The sequence below is a fragment of the Acipenser ruthenus genome, chromosome 49 (genome assembly GCF_902713425.1).
Source record: "Acipenser ruthenus chromosome 49, fAciRut3.2 maternal haplotype, whole genome shotgun sequence".
Lineage (NCBI taxonomy): Eukaryota > Metazoa > Chordata > Actinopteri > Acipenseriformes > Acipenseridae > Acipenser > Acipenser ruthenus.
In genome coordinates this window covers 2,160,839-2,181,335 of record NC_081237.1, presented here as the reverse complement: position 1 = coordinate 2,181,335, position 20,497 = coordinate 2,160,839, and the positions used below count along the sequence as shown (strand labels likewise).

General features: G+C 38.4%; 1 protein-coding gene across 1 annotated transcript; it reads left to right on the top strand.

The window, feature by feature from the left end:
• The first annotated feature begins 1,811 nt into the window (after positions 1 to 1,811).
• Positions 1,812 to 5,710, top strand: LOC131721892 (growth/differentiation factor 8-like). The gene is made up of 2 exons (XM_059015257.1): positions 1,812 to 2,422; positions 3,776 to 5,710. Exons 1-2 carry the CDS (start codon positions 2,104 to 2,106, stop codon positions 4,558 to 4,560), a joined length of 1,104 nt encoding a protein of 367 aa, XP_058871240.1. The 5' UTR covers positions 1,812 to 2,103; the 3' UTR covers positions 4,561 to 5,710.
• The last annotated feature ends 14,787 nt before the right edge of the window (positions 5,711 to 20,497 follow it).

Below are 20,497 nucleotides of genomic sequence, written 5' to 3'. Positions count from 1 at the left end.
TCTCCTTCCACTGGCGCGCCTGGTATTCCTTACAGCAAGCACATATTTATTTGGATGTCTGGTACATTAAGTTAAAGAAGTTTCCATGTACTGCTGGCGCTCTTTATTGTGTCTTTGCTGTACTAAAACGAATTTCAAACAATGATAAATCGCTCAAAGAAGGATCCCAGCAATTGCACAGATTCCTTTTATAGTGCGAATGCCGCGGACTCGTGCCAGTGTGATTAGCCTGTAGTTAATGTGTTAGTCACGCGGGGAATGTAAGCTTGTGAAGTGTGCGCAGTATGGATCATACCTGTCCGACTCGCCCTGCTGCTGTAGTCAATTTGAAAAACATGTCGTTAACTTATCAGAATTGCATAACATAATAACGGTATCTTATCTGCAAGTAAAACTACTTATGATATTTATAAAGGGAATTAGTTGCGTCGACGCGTGCAGTATCATCGTGACTAATGTGTGTCATATCAGGTCGTTGTGTTCTCAATTGCAACGAAACCAAAGCAGGGGCGTCGTTTGAGAAACATTTAAAAATTGTATCTGAAAGTACAATTTTGAAAACTTGTAAGAACGTGTTTGGTAACATTTATGTATTAGCTAAATCTGGATTTGTTGTGGTTACATTTAGGGGGAAATACGCGATTTACATTAAAACAGGTGTTGTGAAATATCTGCATCCCGTGGACTCTTTGCAACCCCCGCCCGTGAGAATATACGAAAGGAGCAGTTGACGTCTTCAGAACTGGTTTCAGTGCAAAGTTAAAGCGGTTAGCAAATATCAAATAAAGGCGAATACACAAAATAACTATTAAAAAATGGCAAAATGAAGCTCTAAGCAGAGCAATATCCCAAACCATTTCGTGAAAGCGAAGGGCTTTAATGAGAAACCAACTTCAAATTAACCGAAGCCTTTTGTGCAGAAAATATACCCCTACCTACACCTGATAATGCAAAGCCTAAAGGGAGGGCGGTTTACAGTTCTGCAGAAGCATGAAACCCGATTTGCAGCTCTTGCAGTCGTTCCTCTGTGGTGCTTAACCGGTCAACAGTGTAAATGCAGAACGATGCATCTAATATTTTAATGTACATCCTGTAATACCAGCACCACAGGATATTGTACAATTCTCAATTTAACCAGAACATTTATTTAAAAATACTAAATGTCAGTGTTCAGATTGTTCTCAATTAATTAATTAATTAATTAATTAATTAATTAATTAATTAATTAACTTTACATAGGCAAGGTATAGGCCTACGTGTTAAAATTCAAAGGTAAGCATGTTCCTGCTACGGCTGTTTTTAAAAGTTAAGCCTGCTGTTAAAATAAAATCAATGTTTACTTTTGACTAAAAGCGCGTGGTATAAAGCACATTAAATACATTAAATCTATATTTGCTTATCAAATATTAGAGTATATTACATTAATACATATATTTAAGTTCAACTCTTTGTAGCCGTGAAATTGTCTAGTTTTAGCTGTGACTGTGCCGTGATTTTTACATATTTTTACCCTAGCCACGATTGCCAGGTGCCAGATGTACTGAGAAATGAAGCTTTTATAGGCAATGGCTGAAATATTCGCCTTTCTGATTCGATTCACACTTTTTATAGTCTACAGCACACCTTTGGTATACACGCATGCATTTGTTTTGTTTGTGAATTGAATAGTGAGGACTAATTAAGTTGTGTTTATCCTCTAACGCAGCTTCATTGATTTTGGTGGTGTTTTAGCAAAACGTGTTTATAGATGTGAATTTGGTTTAAGAAAATGGGAAAATATGTAAGTCAGCCTTAGTATTTAAATTCGAGCGTAAATACGTTTCCGTACATCATTTTCTTAAGTTCAAAAAATGAAAATTTAAAAAACAATAATAATTAAGATGTTAGGTCTCTCACAGCCTACACTTCAGTTAACATAATAATAATAATAATAATAATAATAATAATCATCATCATCATCATCATCATCTCCAGCCAAATTAGGAATTCCTGTAACCAGGGATTCCATTTCACGATAAGTGATGCGTGTGAAAAGGTGGAGTTTAAGCACACTATAAATGGGAGCAACCTCTGGAATTTCATTCATACATCTCAGCACAGACCATGCTGCTATTACAGAGAGCTGCATGCGTCAGGTACCTCGTGGCCTGTGCGGTTTTATTCTGTAGAACGCCGGGGGCGGAATTGAGACCCCGCCAGCAGGACCAAGCACGGGACACGCTCCTACTTGAAGCTGTCAAAAAGGGAATACTCGAATCTCTGGGAGCTGAGAGCCCGCCTGTTCCCCGCGAGACAGTGCCCACGCACGAGCTGGAGAGGGTGCGGAGCCTGTATGAGGAGAAACTGCGTGAACTCCGAAAAAACACGACGGGAGAAGACATCCATTCATCAGAGACGAGGACAATTCTACTTACAGCTAAGTGTGAGTAAAACACAAAAGCAAACAAGTTTGAGTTGCTGTTGTTATTATTATTATTATTATTATTATTATTATTATTATTATTATTATTATTATTATTATTATTATTATTATTATCTGGAATTATGAAAAGAGGTTTAGGTTTAGGACGTCATTGTAACCCAGTATTACTAATAATATAGCAGAATACTTTGTACCTTAGAAAAAGCCTAGCAATTAATGTGACAGAATATTATTATTATTATTATTTATTTCTTAGCAGACGCCCTTATCCAGGGCGACTTACAATCGAAAGCAAATACAAGTGTTACAATACAAGTAATACAATAAGAGCAAGAAATACAATAACTTTTGTTCAAGCAAAGTACAAGTGTGACAAACCACAATTCAATAATACAGCAGATAATAGTGATAGTTACATCAGGATATGATTAAATACAAAGTACTACAGGTTAAACACTTGGCAGATTACAGTATTCTGAAGTACAGGATTAAATGCAGTAAAATAGGGGGCAGATAAGAGCAAAATAAAGCACATTTAAATGAAGGGTGATAGTGTCCCAGGATACAAACAGAGGAGTTCTACAGGTGAGTCTTAAGGAGGCGCCGGAATGTGGTCAGGGACTGGGCAGTCCTGACATCTGTAGGAAGGTCGTTCCACCACTGCGGAGCAAGGGTGGAGAAGGAGCGGGCTATGGAGGCAGGGGAGCGTAGCAGAGGTAGAGCCAGTCTTCTAGTGCAGGCGGAGCGGAGAGGTCGAGTGGGGGTGTAGGGAGAGATGAGGGTCTGGAGGTAGCTGGGTGCAGTCTGGTCAAGGCATCTGTAGGCTAGTACAAGAGTCTTGAACTGGATGCGAGCGGTGATCGGCTCGAATAAAACACAAACAATACGTATGTAATATGAAATCAGTATGTATGAAGTTTCACAAATATCAGTTAATAGATACATAGACAAGCTGTGGCCAAGTGATCAAATTAAGAGGGTAAATTAATGTTCAAATAAATAAATAAATATAACCCCTTTGGTCATTATATAATTTAGAAATCTGAAAACAGTTTGTGTGAACTCTATGGAGTTCGAGAAGTTGCCCTGACAAAACTAAAAAAAAAAAAAAAACACATTATAAAACAGATACATAGATAGGAAACTTAACATGGTACAATTATATACACAGTCACTACTGATATGATGAAACTTAATCTGAAACATACATAATATGCCTTTTAATATCTTTAACTTCTGTGGTTGCTTGGTGGTTTACATTTAGGATATTATTATTACAATTATATATGTTTAGTAATGTCTGAACAGGTTAAAGAAAACTATTTATAATAACTTTCTTTATTTCTTCTACAGTAGAACCTTCTGTTGAAAGTATAGAACTACACAAAGGAGTTGCCAGCCAACACACTCAGAAGTTCAAAGCCGTGTTCCACAAGACCAACCTAATTACAAACAAACTCCACATCGTACGCGCTGAACTAAAGCTTTACAAACAACTACTAAATGCCCTTCCCCCCAGAAAGCATCCTTCTGGGATCACCCTTTACAAACTACAGAAGACTGCTCCGGACCGTGAACCGACTGCAAACCTCATTGCCTCAGATCTCTTGGCCTTCAAAAACGTTGATGTCAAAGCCGCCATTTCAGAATGGCAAGCGAGCTCAGAAATCACTTTGGAGCTGGGGATCGAATTTGTTCCACAAGCCAACGAAAGCCTCTTATCCTGGGCAGAACCTCAGCAACTCACGCTGCAGATCGAAACCAAGGAAGGAGAAGATAGACAGAGAAGGAAAAGATCTGTGGTGTCCGAGGAGGACTGTAAGAAAAATGAGAATGAGTGCTGCCGAAAATCGCTGAGGGTGTCCTTTAAGGACATTGGCTGGACTGACTGGGTGGTTGCCCCCGAATCCTACACCATGTATTTCTGTGATGGATCCTGCCCTCATAATTACAAGCCAGCCAGCATGCATGCACAGATCAAATCTAGAATGCACCATTTCTCTAAAGGAGCAACGCCTGCTCCCTGCTGCATCCCAGCCTCGTATGAACCCATGGTTCTAATGCACTATAACACTGAGGGGAAACTGACTTTGACTCCTTTCAATGATATGATTGTCAGCAAGTGTTATTGTGCTTAGGTTTATAGGAATGTAAGAATATAAGAAAAGAACATTCAGCCCATCAGTGCTCGTCTGGTTCCTTAATTAATCTCAAAACTTGAGTCTGATCTTAAAGGAGCCCAATGATTCAGCTTCAAAACTATGACTAGGTAACCCATTCCATACCCCCACTGTGTGAAGGTGTCTCCTACCCTAAGTCTATTTCCAACAGTGTCCTCTGGTCCTGGTTTCTGTACTGTACTTAAAGTATAGATTGGGGTTAACTTTGTCAGGTCATTTTACGATTTTAAAGACTCCCTCTAATGTGTGAGCCGGTAAATCAAAAGGGGGGAAAAGCAATGTGCAAAATAAACTAAAAACCGCCATACTATTTACAATGCAAACTGAAATTATTACAGCCATACAATCTGAAAATGTTGCAAAAGTGTGTATAAAAAAATATGTGAAATATATTGTTTGTTGTTTGACCAGCCTGCACGCTGTTAAGCCACAGCTCTGTGATTATCCTGAGGTTACCCCACAAAGTGCATTACGTGGATTCTAAAGGGCTCTAAAACATCCAAAATGAATGGTATATATTATAACTTCCACTGACTGTCAACAAAACGGTTTGCAGAAATTGTGCATAAAATTGCACATGATTGTGGAACACAGTAGTTTTCTTTTTTTAAATGCATTTGGTCTTTGTTTTTGTATCACAAATGAATTCTGCTATATTGCTGTTTTATCCCCATAGAAAGCCCAGGCTGCTTTCAGTTGAAGTTCAAGCTACACAGCCAGAAAAGGGTTTGGCTAAAATCAGCAGCTATCTTTGTTCAAAGTTCAAAGAAAGCATAATAAAGGGAACTTTCACTTACATGTGACGTAGCGCAGCACATTTCACAATTAGTTAACAATTTTCTAACACTGCCTTAGCAACTATATAATATTAGGGATTTTAATCAGATTTCTTTACTGTTTCTTATGTTTATGCTTATATTATTTATTATTTACACAGCTTCCCCAACTGGGTCGGCTTCTGAAAAAACTCCTACAAGCTGATGTGGTTTGAAAAATGACTACTAGCGTAGATATTACTGTTCCACACCCCTAGTGGTCACCTCACTTCAGAATTTTAGGAGTCTTTTCAGAAACAGACCCAGTGGTTGAAGAAAATATTAGTAAGCTTAGTAAATAATATAGCAACACAAAATTAGACATCAGACAGGTATAGTAATCCTGTACTTAATTGATCTTAGGTTTCTTAAGGTACTGTTTTTCAATATTTGAATGCATTATCACAAATATATTTCTGTATCCAAAAGAAATATGTTAAATGAAAACCTATTAAAAAAAGTTATTCTCAGGCACAATAATACAGTGTTGTGCAATATATTTAATATAAGTAAGTAAGAACAAATGTATTTATAAAGAAGCATATTTATTGTAACTTATTTACTATTTATAAGATGCCTACGTTGGTTTTGCAAAGATATTTAAAATGTTATTTTAAAAAATGTTTTATGAATTTGTAAAATTCCAGACTTGTTAAGCTTTATTTTTGATAATAAAATTATTTTTAAAGAACTCACTGATTTTGTTCTTGAGAGCGGACCCCTGCAGGACTGGTCTTTGTCCTCCAGGGGCCGTAGCTCACGTCCGCTCTCCAGTTCCTGGGTGTAAACAGGTTATTGGTGGGGATCAGAGGACGTCCACTGACCTTTAGTTCTCCCGAGCAGCAGTGTGGGTAATTACTGCAGCGAGGGAAGGTAATTGGACATTTTGAATTAGGGAGAAAATAATATACATATATACTGTATAATCAGACTTGTAGGACTCGAGTCATCAGGGTCAGAGTACGAGTCACTATCATTTGAGTCCAAGTCAGAGTCACAAGTGCTTGACTTCGAATATAAATACATAAGAACATAAGAAAGTTTACAAACAAGAGGAGGCCATTCGTCCCATCTTGCTCGTTTGGTTGTTAGTAGCTTATTGATCCCAGAATCTCTTCAAGCAGCTTCTTGAAGGATCCCAGGGTGTCAGCTTCAACAAATTTACTGGGGAGTTGGTTCCAGACCCTCACAATTCTCTCTGTAAAAAAGTGCCTCCTATTTTCTGTTCTGAATGCCCCTTTATCTAATCTCCATTTGTGACCCCTGGTCCTTGTTTCTTTTTTCAAGTCGAAAAAGTCCCCTGGGTCGACACTGTCAATACATTTTAGAATTTTGAATGCTTGAATCAGATCACCACGTAGTCTTCTTTGTTCAAGACTGAATAGATTCAATTCGTTGAGCCTTTCTGCATACGACATGCATTTTAAACCCGGGATAATTCTGGTCTTTCTAGAGCAGCAATATCCTTTTTGTAATGAGGTGACCAGAACTGAACACAATATTCTAGGTGAGGTCTTACTAATACATTGTAAAGTTTTAACATTACTTCCCTTGATTTAAATTCAACACTTTTCACAATATATCCGAGCATCTTGTTGGCCTTCTTTATAGGTTCCCCACATTGTCTAGATGAAGACATTTCAACATAAACTCCTAGGTCTTCATAAATTGCAGTATCTCCCATATGATATTTATAATGCATATTTTTATTGCCTGCGTGCAGTACCTTACACTTTTCTCTATTAAATGTCATTTGCCATGTGTCTGCACAGTTCTGAATGCTGTCTAGATCATTTTGAATGACCTTTGCTGCTGCAACAGTGTTTGCCACTCCTCCTATTTCAAGTTTGCTTACTATACTAGAATCTAAATCATTAATGTAGATTAGGAATAGGAGAGGACCTAATACTGATCCCTGTGGTACACCACTAATTACCTCGCTCCATTTTGAGGTTTTTCCTCTAATCAGTACTTTCTGTTTTCTACATGTTAACCACTCCCTAATCCATGTGCATGCATTTCCTTGAATCCCTACTGCGTTCAGTTTGAGGATTAATCTTTTATGCAGGACTTTGTCAAAAGCTTTCTGGAAATCAAAATAAACCATGTTGTATGCTTTGCAATTATCCATTGTCAATGTTGCATCCTCAAAAACATCAAGCAGGTTTGTTAGACACGATCTCCCTTTCCTAAAACCATACTGACTGTCTCCCAGGATACTGTCACCATATAGGTAATTTTCCATTTTGGATCTTATTATAGTTTCCACAAGTTTACACATAATAGAAGTCATGCTTATTGGTCTGTAGTTACCTGGTTTGGTTTTGTCTCCCTTTCTGTGGATCGGTATTACGTTTGCAATTTTCCAGTCTGTCGGTACAACCCGTGTCTGTTGCATGATCTTGGTTAGTGGTTTGTAAATAACTTCTTTCATTTCTTTGAGTACTATTGGGAGGATCTCATCCGGCCCAGGGGATTTGTTTATTTTAAGAGCTCCTAGTCCCTTTAACACTTCTCCTCTGTTATGCTAAAGTTATTTAAAACTGGATAGGAACAGGTCGACATGTGGGGCATGTTGTCCGTATACTCCCTTGTAAAAACTTGTGAAAAATAATCATTTAATATATTTGCTATTTTTTTTTCTTTGTCTATGATTTTGCCATTTGTGTCTCTTAGACATTTAAACTCCTCTTTGAATGTTCTCTTGCTGTTATAGTATTGGAAAAACATTTTGGAATTGGTTTTAGCCCCGTTAGCAATGTTCATTTCACTCTCTCTTGGCCTTTCTAACATCCTTTTTGACTTGCGTTTGCAGTTCCAAGTACTCCTTCTGTGTACTTTGTTTTTGGTCCCTTTTAAACGCTCTGTAAAGTGCCTTTTTTCACTGAATATTTTTTTTTTAATTGATCTATTAAACCATTTTGGCCATTTTGTTTTAGATTTAGATTTGTCTACTTTTGGGATGTAATTGTTTTGTGCCTCTAGTACTACATTTTTAAAAAACTGCCATCCTTTTTCTGTGGACGTTTTCTCTATTTTACTCCAATCTACTTCTGTTAGTCTCTGTTTCATACCTTCATAGTTTGCTTTTCTAAAATTGTAAACCTTATCTTTAGTCATTACTTTTGGGGTTTTAAAAATCACTTCAAATAAGACCATGTTGTGGTCTGAGTTTGCCAATGGTCCTGACCTCTGTTTTAGTTATTCTGTCTTCGTTATTTGAAAAGACTAAATCAAGGCATGCCTCCCCTCTAGTCGGTGCCTTGACAAATTGCGTTAAGAAGCAGTCATTTGTCATTTCCACCATTTCAATTTCGTCCGTTGTGTTCCCCACCGGGTTCTTCCCCCATTAGTATGGCTTCTCCTTTGCTACACTCATTTCGAATGTCATTGTATAACACATTATTTTGCTCAGCGTCTGAATTTGGTGGTCTATAGCATGCTCCTATTATTATGCCCTTTGAATTTTTGTCCATTATTCTGACCCATATTGATTCGGTGTTGTTTTTTTTGTCCAGATTTAACACCTGGGCTTCAAGACTATTTCTTATGTATAGCGCTACCCCTCCGCCTCTTCTGTCCTGCCTGTCTTTCCTATACAGTATATACCTACTAATATTATATTTGTCTCCATCACTCTCAGACAACCAAGTTTCTGTAACACCTATCACATCGTAGTTACTTGTTAGTGCAGTAGCTTCAAGTTCTAACATTTTGTTTCTGAGACTTCTACCATTTAGATACATACATTTAATGGCTGTCTTACCTGAGTTGTTGCCCTTGTTTTGATGTAGTCTCCCTTCTGTTTTTTTGTTTTCTTCCCCCTTCCTTTCTAGTTTAAATGTTTCTGAACCTCCTCAAGGATCCTTTCTCCGAGTAGATCGGTTCCCTTTTTGTTTAAGTGCAGCCCGTCCCACCTGTATAGATAGTCCTTGTTGTAGAATGTGGTCCAATGTTCAAGAAAGGTGAAGCCTTCCTGTGTGCACCACGATTTCAGCCATGCATTTTGATTATGTATTTCCAGCTGTCCGTATGGTCATTTGCAAGGTGCCGGCTGTATCCCAGAAAATACCACAGTTTTGGTCTTGTCTTTTAATTTCCTTCCTAGCTCTCTGAATTTGTTTTGCAGGGATCTTGGCCTGTATATACAGTGCCTTGCAAACGTATTCAGACCCCTGACCAATTCTCTCATATTACTGAATTACAAATGGTACATTGAAATTTCTGTTTGATATTTTATTTTAAAACACTGAAACTCAAAATCAATTATTGTAAAGTGACATTGGTTTTATGGTGGGAAATATTTTTAAGAAAAATAAAAAACTGAAATATTCAGTAATATGAGAGAATTGGTCAGGGGTCTGAATACTTTTGCAAGGCACTGTATATATATATATATATATATATATATATATATATATATATATATATATATATACATATATATATATCACTAAAAAAAGCTGTCTGAATAATAGAAACTATACTCAGACACCGCTTCACTAGTTTTCTGCTCAATGAACATATTTAAACACAGGTTGCATTTTGACTGTACTAGCATCTATTAAAAGCAACAGATTATGGGATACTTCAAAAGAGCCATATTGATGAGCTAGGCCAGTGACTCAAGAGCCACCTGTCAGACAGCCCTGTTTTACACAATAGTTCCTGTACGTAGATTACATTATTTTCATGCCCCCTTCACTGAGCTTATATATTTAATCGTCAATGAAGTGACAATTTCAACACAGTTTACTAAAGGATTGGTGTAAACCCTTGTCCTTGTAAAAACCAGGGTGGACCGCAAGCTCGTGTCTCAACTACAGCAATAAAATGGTTCTTCTTGCTGAGATATTGGATTGTATAACAATATAAGGACACTGTAAAAAAAAAAAAAATTCCTCAAACAACTGCCACCAAATTGTATTTTTATTTTTCTGGAGAAATAAACAACTATGGCTAAAAGTTTTTCATTACGTAGAGTTTTAGGATTAAGACTAAATGAACATAATTGTGATATTTTATTTAACATCATGTAATCAAAGAAACTACAAAATGATATTCCAAAAGTCTACCAGAAGCCATACTAGTAGTACAGTATTTCATGTTAGATTTCAAAATGTCAAATTTTTACATTTTTGTCAGTTTTTCATTAAGTATATGGAAAACTATAAAGCGGTGTGTAATTCAATACGTTAACACAACATTATTCAGCAGGTTTCATTCAACTTTATGAAGCTAAATTAGTTAATTCTATAGGATGATGCCAAACATTTTTGGCCATAGCTGTAACATAGCAGGTATTTATCAATAAATAATCCCTATGGTCAATTATTATATTAGTTTGGTCCATTAATTCGATTTATGTCCACTGTTTAACAAATGAGAAATGAATGTTATTCCTCCATCCAGTATTTTATATACAAAGCTTATTGTTAGATAATATGAGTTGATTATTCCAGTGAAGATATACTGTAATTATGTCAGTTATTTAACAAGTGTTTACTGTTTAATCTTTTATGACGTTAGTCATGACATTGCTCGCTGGTTGAGAAACAATTGAAAAATGTGGTTACGGCATTTGGCCTAGAGCTGTGTGTAATTTAACAGTGAAGGCAGGAGAAACTAGTTTGGCATGTTTACCTTAGTGGCAGCGTTACCACATTCTGGGTATTTGTGCTGTGGCCGAGCTAGCCACATCATAGTCTTTGAAGATTACTCACCACAGTATTGTGAAATATTTCAATAAAATAATGTAAGGCTTATAAAAGCTTGTCATGGTAAAATCAACTAAACACATCGTTTATTTATTTCCTTCTGTGCCAGCAATGATTTTCCAGACTTACCTTTAAGTTTTAACATCTGTAGCTGTAATTATTGTCCCCTGCTGTGGATGAAATCCTCTGTGAAAGGGATATAGTGAAGGCAGTCGTATCTGTGAACATCCATTTCTATAGCCCCCTTCACATTACATTTAACCATCTATCTGGACAAACACTTATCTAATTGTCATGAAACTTGGTCCTAATATTTTCATGTTATTGAAAATCTTATATTATGGGGGTATATGGAGATCTGTCCGTTCATCCATCTGTCGCTATGTAACACTGTTTTTAACATGTTAGCTTATACCTGGAGAAACGCTTATGAAATTGTGATGAAATATTTCATCCCCATTTCTTATACTATGCTGTACTTTTGATAACATCAGGTCATCAACTTTTTCATCATTACAAATTCAGCCACCCAGGAAATCCAAAAGGATTTAGACCACATAAGGCCGAAACTCATGAGTGAAAAAAAACTCTGCATTCTATGAACGTTCATGGAGTATTCTGTTTATATAATAACTCCCTTTTTAGTATTTGACTGGGGCAGAGATATCCATTCTACAATAGGGAAGCGTCGGGTATGATTGACACCCGTTTCATTTGATTTTCCTCAGGTTGGCTATCCCAGCCGCATTTGGTCAGCCGCTGCACGAAGCAGGGAATACATTGAAAATGATCGCACTGAGAGCAGCAAAGCTCCTGCAACCTGGTGCACAATTAACAGGATTTTGCAGTGTTGCAGAAATGAGTGCAATGTTACAGTATTTTGCGAGCCCCTGAAAAATAAACATTGGAAAAGAGCAGCATAGCCCCAACTGCAGGGCGACACATATTTGTATAAACATTCGAACAATCAGTTGGAACAAAGCGGGCCAATGTCCAGTAGTAGACAACATCACAGGTGGGGTGAGTGTTATGATGTACTGTTTAAACAGCATGGACACTCCCTTTTCAGACCCCCCAAGTGCAGCAAGCAGGCATGGTTTGGGAAACTGCTCTTCATCAGTGCCATCAGGGAACAGGTAGTCACCTCCACGATAGGCAGGTTCAAAGGGCAGGGTAAGTCACCTATATGTATTCCAGCAGGTATGATGGTGTGGGTCCCTGTGACCTGCCCTCAAGGGAGGGTGGCTGAACCTTTAGCAGTGCTCCTGGACCCTCAAGGGCTGGAGGAGGGTAGCTTACCAGCAGGGCTTTTAGTCTCTCCAGAGCTGGTGACCATCGAGCGGGGAATACCATACATACCTGTAGTTAATGTGGGCATCAGTGAGGCTTGGCTGAGGCCTAGAGAGGTTCTTGGGATCATGCATTACACAGAACCCATGGCTTCTAGGAAAAAGGTTAGTTTTGAGGTGGAGGTTACTGCCCACAGGCATGTTGCTCACATTCTATCACAGGGTGCGAGTGTTGCGTTTAGTGACATGAACTCACAGCTGCCTGCGACATGTCTGTCTGGCAGCCGATTAATTATGAACAGAGTTGCTGTCGACCATTCAAATATTAAAAACCCAGTGCAGAAGGAGACCGTCTCCAGATTAATGGATTAATTTATTGTTAATTTGGAGTCACCGATATAAAAACCAGCAGCTTTTGCTGGTTGGTGTGGGTGTTCTGAGGAGGAGTGTGTACGAGAGATGAGAGACGAGAGATGAGAGACGGGAGACAAAGTGAGTTAAAACGAAAGTAAAGGTATAGGACCAGTGAAGACGACTGCCTAGCCTGACCTAGATTTTGTGTTTTGTCCATGATTTGTTTTTGTTTAAACCTTTTATTTCGCTCTGTGAGCAGTTGTTTTGTTTCAATATTTATTCAATAATGTTTCTCAATAAAAACACGCCGCAGCGCCTTCACCCTACCTGCCTGTGTGTCTCTGTCAGCTGTCTGCTCTGGGAACATCACTACTCGGCCAACCTGTCACATGAACGTATTTAATTCAGTGAGGGAGCCACATTCCTTCATTCTTTCCATCTCGCTGTTTTAAACAGACCATAATATTTTGAAGGAATGGTTTATCTACAGTTTAATATCATACCTGTTTAATATCCTGTTAAATGTTTTGCATAACTCTGTATTGCTGCGTCTGATTAAATCATACTTTCCAGTGCTTGCCTGATGCTAATGATAAACAGAAGTAATGTGAATGCAAAGAAAACAGCCAGTCCTTTATTCAATGCACAATTAATCATCAGGTGAAAATTGGTTGATATTCCAACATGCAACAAGTTACTTGTAATCAAATTATTTATTTTGAGTAATTTATATTGAGTTTTTGTTTTTAAATGTAATCAGACTGCTTTTCAGGGACACAATTGCCAGATATTACACTTCATGAATAGGTAATTGTGCAGAATCTGCAGTTGCTAATACAGAATTTGAATTTAATTTAAAGATTAAAAGTATACTTTGTGTCGTCGTCTTCTTCTTCTTCTTCTTCATTGATTAAAATATTCATTATTAATCAATATTTTTCTTATTTTCAAAAGTAATACATAAGTAATCAATAATATATTAGTTTTAAAATATAGTAATCAGTAATAAGAAATTAAATTTATATTACAATCACTAATCCAAATAATTAGTGTCTACCTGTGAAAAACTCAAGGACTCTAATCAATGCTCAACTGCCAAAAGAATATGCATTTGTTGATCAGCAAAGTTCAGGAGCTTCTAATAGTGTGCTGGAGCATTGATTCAGCTGGAAGAGAGAGCCCACTACTGAGCCATCAACACCACCTCCCTCACTGCATGTTTCCTTAAAGGCTGACGAGGTCTCGTCTTGCCGTGCTGTCCCACTGCTGTAAAATGCTCTTTAAAATCCAGCTGTAGCTTTTCACTGAAACGTGTTTACCAATGTACCATCTGACAGCCTTCCTTCTCTACCTCCCACACACATACACAACCATTAGTTATTATTTATTTATGTATTTATTTATTTGACAGATGTTCATTCCCATGTCCTGTGTGCTGCTTCGTGACTCTGAAACCCATCAAAAACAAGGAAGAGTTTTTTCAGTATATGTAGAGCAGATTATATATAAAACCACATGGTTCCTGCAGTTCACACGTAACCTGGAAAAAATGCAGTTTTAACAACATAAAAACCTTGTGAACCAGAGGAGGCCCATCAGCGGCCATCCAGTTCTGAGCAGCTGATTGATCTCAAAACTGTGTCAAGTCAGGTCATAAATGATTATGAATTATTATTTGTTTATTTAGCAGATGCCTTTATCCAAGGCAACTTACAGAGACTAGGCTATGTGAACTATCATCAGCTGCAGAGTCACTTACAACTACGTCTCACCCGAAAGACAGAGCACCAGGAGGTTTTTAATGACTTGCTCAGGGTCACACAGTGAGTCAGTGAGTGAGCCGGGATTTGGTCCAGGGACTTGCTGGTTACAAGCAATTTTCTTTAACCACTGGACCACTCAACCTCCTATAAAAGGATCCCAATGATTCAGCATCACTGGGTATCTCATTCCATCCCCTCACACTGTCTGTCTCCTACCCTCTAAGTCTATATCTACTTCTTTTCCAATTCTGTCCAGTCACTGTACTGGACTTAAATTATTAGCTAAGGTTTGTCAACACCTTATAGACCTTAAAGACTGCAATGAACGTTCTCCCAACCTTTCTTTGTTCTAGGCTGGATAGATGTAGTGAGGGAGCCTCTCTTCCAATGTAATACTTTTTAATTATAATTATGGAAAGTAGAGAAGAAACACTTTTTTACATCATAACAACGTAAGGAAAGTTGAGCTAAAGTTAATCCATATGAACAATTCCAAAAAATATCCAAATCTTTTCTATAGGAAGTGTGTTATTTCTATGACTAACAACCTACAGAGTTACCTGAACCCTAAAGCTTTGTGCAATTAGGCTCTACTTTAAAAACCACGGTTCAAGTGAGAAGAAATACTTTACAACTGCACATCTGAAAGAGACCTCTGTGGATAGTAGACTTTGCAAAATATATAAATAGAAATTGGATATAGTTTAAAATATGCATATTCATATATTGTAATATATTTGTAAATATATTAGAGTCAATTATCCGAACTAATTGGGTCCGATACTAGTTTGCATAATTGATTTGTATGGATAATCGAACAGGTATTAATAACAATTACTGTACCTTTTAATAATGTTTAGAATAAAGTTAACAAACACAAGTACTTTGTGCACAAGTACCCACTGATGATGATATATAGCATTCTGTCACATTAAACACACACAATTACACAGCTTTACAAATCATTAAATTAATGCAATTCAGTAAAGAGAACACCTACAGTTAAGGTGATGAAATACTGTAATTAAATGTACTATATACCTTTTAAAACTTTGAAAATCAACAAATAATACAATTCAGTACAACTTTGACACATTACAGAACTTCAGGAATCATTAAACTTCAAAAATTCAGTAAAATGTTTCTATACTTTGATACTTGCTGTTAAGGCATTGTAATAACGTGCAATTGAAATGAATAAAATAAAAGTTCTTAGCTGCTCAATAACATAGACAGGATCTCCAGCCCTTACTGACAAAATACAAGAAAAACGAGGTGACTGTTTATTTTAATTTGGTTAACTGCAACAGTTTAAAGCACACAATGCTTCATCTAAGGTTTTGGTGGTCTGCATAATTCTGTGACTTTCATTTGCCTCAGTCTACGCTGGTCCTTTTTTTGGCAGCTAAATCTCGTAGGCGTTTTAGCAGCAGAAGCTGTGTGTGTAATACACCACACGTAATTCATCATGTGATTACAGGTGCGTTCGGTTGATTAGACAGTAGTGACTCTACTGTATATTATTTTTTCAGTTTAATATGACTTTCATAAATCAATTATTGTAAGGAAGTGGTAAATTACGCAAGGGATAAACACAATGGTTCTCTGTGGGTAACTGTGGCAAAGTGCCCGCCCCTGTGTGTATTTTGTGTGTTGTGTGGTGTATGTTGCGTGTGTTAATGTTGGTGTATAGATTGGTACACGGGATATAAACGGGTCTGTGTTTCACGTGTATTTAAAAAGTGTAGAGTTATATTTAGGCACGAGGATGGCACATCACTTCACGTGCAGAAAAATGTGTATAAGGTGTGGCACGGGGTTGCACGGAATTAATTCACGTGCTGGGATTCAAGTGAATAATTAATTAGTAATTGAATCCCAGCACAACAGTATAAATAGGCACATTTTTAGTCACTCGGGGTTAGGTGTTCAGAGAGTGGAGAACGGGAGAGAGAGAGAGAGAGAGAGAGAGAGAGAGAGAGAGAGAGAGAGAGAGAGAGAGAGAGAGAGAGAGAGAGAGAGAGAGAGAGAGAGAGAGAGAGAGAGAGAGAGAGAGAGAGAGAGAGAGAGAGAGAGAGAGAGAGAAAAAAATCATTAAGAGTAAAGATAAGTGTGTGTACTCACCGTGTTTGTTTGTCTCCGTGCACCGTTTGTGTTTAGTGCGTTTTTGTATGTCTGTTTATTTTGGCGTCAAGTGCCGTGTCCTGTTTTTGTGCTGTTTCAACCCTTTTATTTGTTAATAAACGCTGAGTGCAGCCATTGCACTCAGCTCATCACAACCACCGTGTCTGTGTTTGAATTCCTTTCTGGTCTGACGCAACCCACTCTGGCCGTCTTTGTGACAGTAACACATAAATAATTATCAGTTAAGACATAAACAGCTTGAGACTGTATCTACCAGTGTTTATGTCTTCCCTCACTCATCAGTGCCTTTCCCCCTTAGTCATCGTGAATCCTCTGTTTAAAGCACTTCTCAGATTCCCCGTTCTGAGCGGGGTAATGTAATCACAAAGCTTATTGAGGAGTGTTGTTTAAATACATCTCAAAATCAAGAGTGCAAAGAAGAGCAACCAGAATTATCCCGGGTTTAAAAGGCATGTTGTATGCAGACAGGCTAAAAGAATTGAATCTATTCAGTCTTGAACAAAGAAGACTACGCGGGGATCTGATTCAAGCATTCAAAATCCTAAAAGGTATAGACAATGTCGACCCAGGGGACTTTTTTGACCTGAAAAAAGAAACAAGGACCAGGGGTCACAAATGGAGATTAGATAAAGGGGCATTCAGAACAGAAAATAGGAGGCACTTTTTTACAGAGAGGATTGTGAGGGTCTGGAACCAACTCCCCAGTAATGTTGTTGATGCTGACACCCTGCGATCCTTCAAGAAGCTGCTTGATGAGATTCTGGGATCAATAAGCTACTAACAACCAATGAGCAAGATGGGCTGAATGGCCTCCTCTTGTTTGTAAACTTTCTTATGGTCATATGTTCTTAAGGGCCAGCTTAGTCAGTACTATGAGTGATGTATGAGCTCTCCTGTGTATTTAGCTAACAGCTTTGTTTTATAAGTCAATACATGATGTGCTGTGGAAGAAATCTCCTGCGAAGGGCATATAGTGGAGGCATACTATATATCTGGAGAACCACTTGTCTTGAAACTGGGTTTTACAGACGTTATTGAAAATATCAGATTGTGGCTCGATAGGGGAGTGTCTGTCTATCCGCACCTCCATCCATCTGTATGTCACACTGACATGTTTGCATAGAGCTGGAGAACTGTTTCTCAAACTGTGATTAAACATTTCATTACCAATTGTTATTCTATACTACTGTTGATGCATGTCATGGTCATCAACTTTTTTCATGTATATTGATAGCTCTAATTTTGAATTTACAGTGGCGGGATGGATGTAACTGACTGACAGAAATACAACGATTCTTGGTTGTAAATTACCCTCGTGAGGGTGCTAAGCAGCGAGAACAGAGTTCTTTGGACTGGCTGGTCTTTCTTTCCCAGGGTCGGAAAGTCGGACAGTCTGGATGAAGACGAGACTCTGTTGCAAGAACGCATTGACCTGGAAGAGAAACGATGTGGCAGCCACAGATTGGAGAGGTGGTTGCACTCGTTTACCAAGGGGTCAATGTGTGACGGCATAAAAGGGGACAGAGAATCGCAATCCGTTCCTTCGTGTTGGTTTTGTACTTTAACCTAGAAGGACTGTGAGAGACCCCAGAGAACGCTGCAGTTTCATGAGTGTTTTGTTTGTTTTGTTCAGTCTGTTAGTTGTCTTGTTTGTGAATCACCAGACGGCTATCACGTTTCCGGAACTGTCGCCTTGGGCCAGCACAAAGCCGGAACAGCACTTCACCACTGTCACGAAATAAACTTGTATCACCCACCACGAGCACTACAGCACGCACTCAGGACTGGTGACCGTGTTTGTATTATTGAGGGGCGGATATTATTGTTTATTATTTGGGACTGCAATCCTATTGTTATTTACCCCGTGCAGTTTATAATCATCTCTGTCTGTTTCATTCTCGCACTGCATCACTCCTGCACCTGTACACTGACATACTTGTTTTTGTACATTATCAGATGTCTTAATAGTTTCGTTTTGTAATTCTTCGAAAAAGTTAAAGGATAAAAACCAACCCTGGAACAAAAAAGACGTACATTCATAGGTAACAGAATACAAGAATCACATGGTTTGTCATTTATTTAAAGAAGGGGAGGTTGTGGTGTTCTGACAACAGAAGAAAAGGCATCTGTTTATTTAACTCTGTTTTCTTGGCTGTTATATTTGTATCACTTAAACAGAAGAAAGCCAGCGGAGTGACTGTTCTGTTTACATTTTCAGTGTGTTACTCACTTCAAAACTCCTGAAAGCTCAGCGCTTCAGCCTTTCCATTTACCATCAAGAAGCGTAATTAAAAGATGTGAGTCGCTGCTATTGGAATGTATAAATCTACTTCTGTGAGTCAAGAAGGGTTAATCAATGTGGGAATAGAAAGCAGCGAAGCTGTGATTAATTCATGAATGTACCCCACTTACCTTGTAAGTAAGCCAGCAGCAACTGGATCTTATTGATCTGATCTTATCTCTCCAATCCTGTTCTTTCACCTGAGTTCAGGAGCTGCTCTCCAGGTCCAGTTTCTGCCCCTCTATTCTATTAGATTCTGTATGTGACATGGGGTTGGCCACCGTTTACCCTGATCCCAGCATTACAGTGGCATCGAGTCCACAGGGCGCTGTCTCGAGGGATGTCAATCCATTTACTCATTCATATATCACACAATTGGTATGTTTTGTCTTTCTTGGGTATTCCCTGTTCTGCTTTTCTGAATTCTAAAGCACCTGTTGAAGTTTTTATTTTGTATGTTACTGTCCTGGCCTGCAAGTCTGGCTACAAATGTGGCATCAGTGGGCAGGGCAGCAATGGGCAGCAGTGTGGAGTAGTGATTAGGGCTCTGGACTCTTGACCGGAGGGTTGTGGGTTCAATCCCCAGTGGGGGACACTGCTGTTGTACCCTTGAGCAAGGTACTTTACCTAGATTGCTCCAGTAATAACCCAACTGTATAAATGGGTAATTGTATGTAAAAATAATGTGATATCTGTAAAAAAAAAAAAGTGAAATAATGTATCATGTGATATGTTGTAACAATTGTAAGTCGCCCTGGATAAGGGCGTCTGCTAAGAAATAAAAATAAATAATAATGTAAAGAGAACCATTTGGGTAAATTGGGGCACTGTGGTGCTGTTACAGAAACACACAGCTTTTTATTTGTGGGGATGTAATTAAAGCACATTCATTTATTCAGTTTCCGATTGGAAGTTAAAGCCAGCCATGACCTGACAGCGCTTATAATTCCCCAGGGGCAGTTTTGCAACATACGGATGGCATTTTTGCTTACCCAGCAGCACCGCATAAATTAATCTGCAATGAATCCATTCATATGCTGTGGAAGGGTAGTGTTACAGTCAAGGCTAGCAGCTGGAATAGCAGAGGCAGGAGACAGGAGATTGTAGGGATGGAGATATACCACGTGGTCAGGTCTAACTTGCAATCTATCCAGTAGAACCTGGCCACATTCTTTGCAGCGATGGCATTTGAACTCCTCTACAGACAAGCTGCATTTTTCCTTGGACCCCAAGGATCATTAAGCCATGGCATCCCTGTTGTTGACTTCTGGAACAATCCTCTCAGGATTTACTCTGATCAGCACGATTTTACCCTGGAGTTTAAACTGGGTTGGCAGAAGCAGGTGGAACGAGCCCAGTGAACAGAGCTTAAAGTAGAGAATGACTTTGTGATTAAGTTCTGCAGTGAGCCTGCAGAATTGGAGGAAAGGTTCATTCAGGAAGCATTACTGCTGGAGCTGCTGCACTCCAAGAGACTGGCTTCACACAGCCCAGCAAGCATTACTGCTGGAGCTGCTAAGAGACTGGCTTC

Coding starts and splice junctions, on each gene's coding strand:
- LOC131721892 (XM_059015257.1), top strand. CDS start 2,104: ATGCTGCTATTACAGAGAGCTGCATGCGTCAGGTACCTCGTGGCCTGT. Junction 2,423..3,775: donor AATTCTACTTACAGCTAAGT/GTGAGTAAAACA, acceptor TTTCTTCTACAG/TAGAACCTTCTGTTGAAAGT.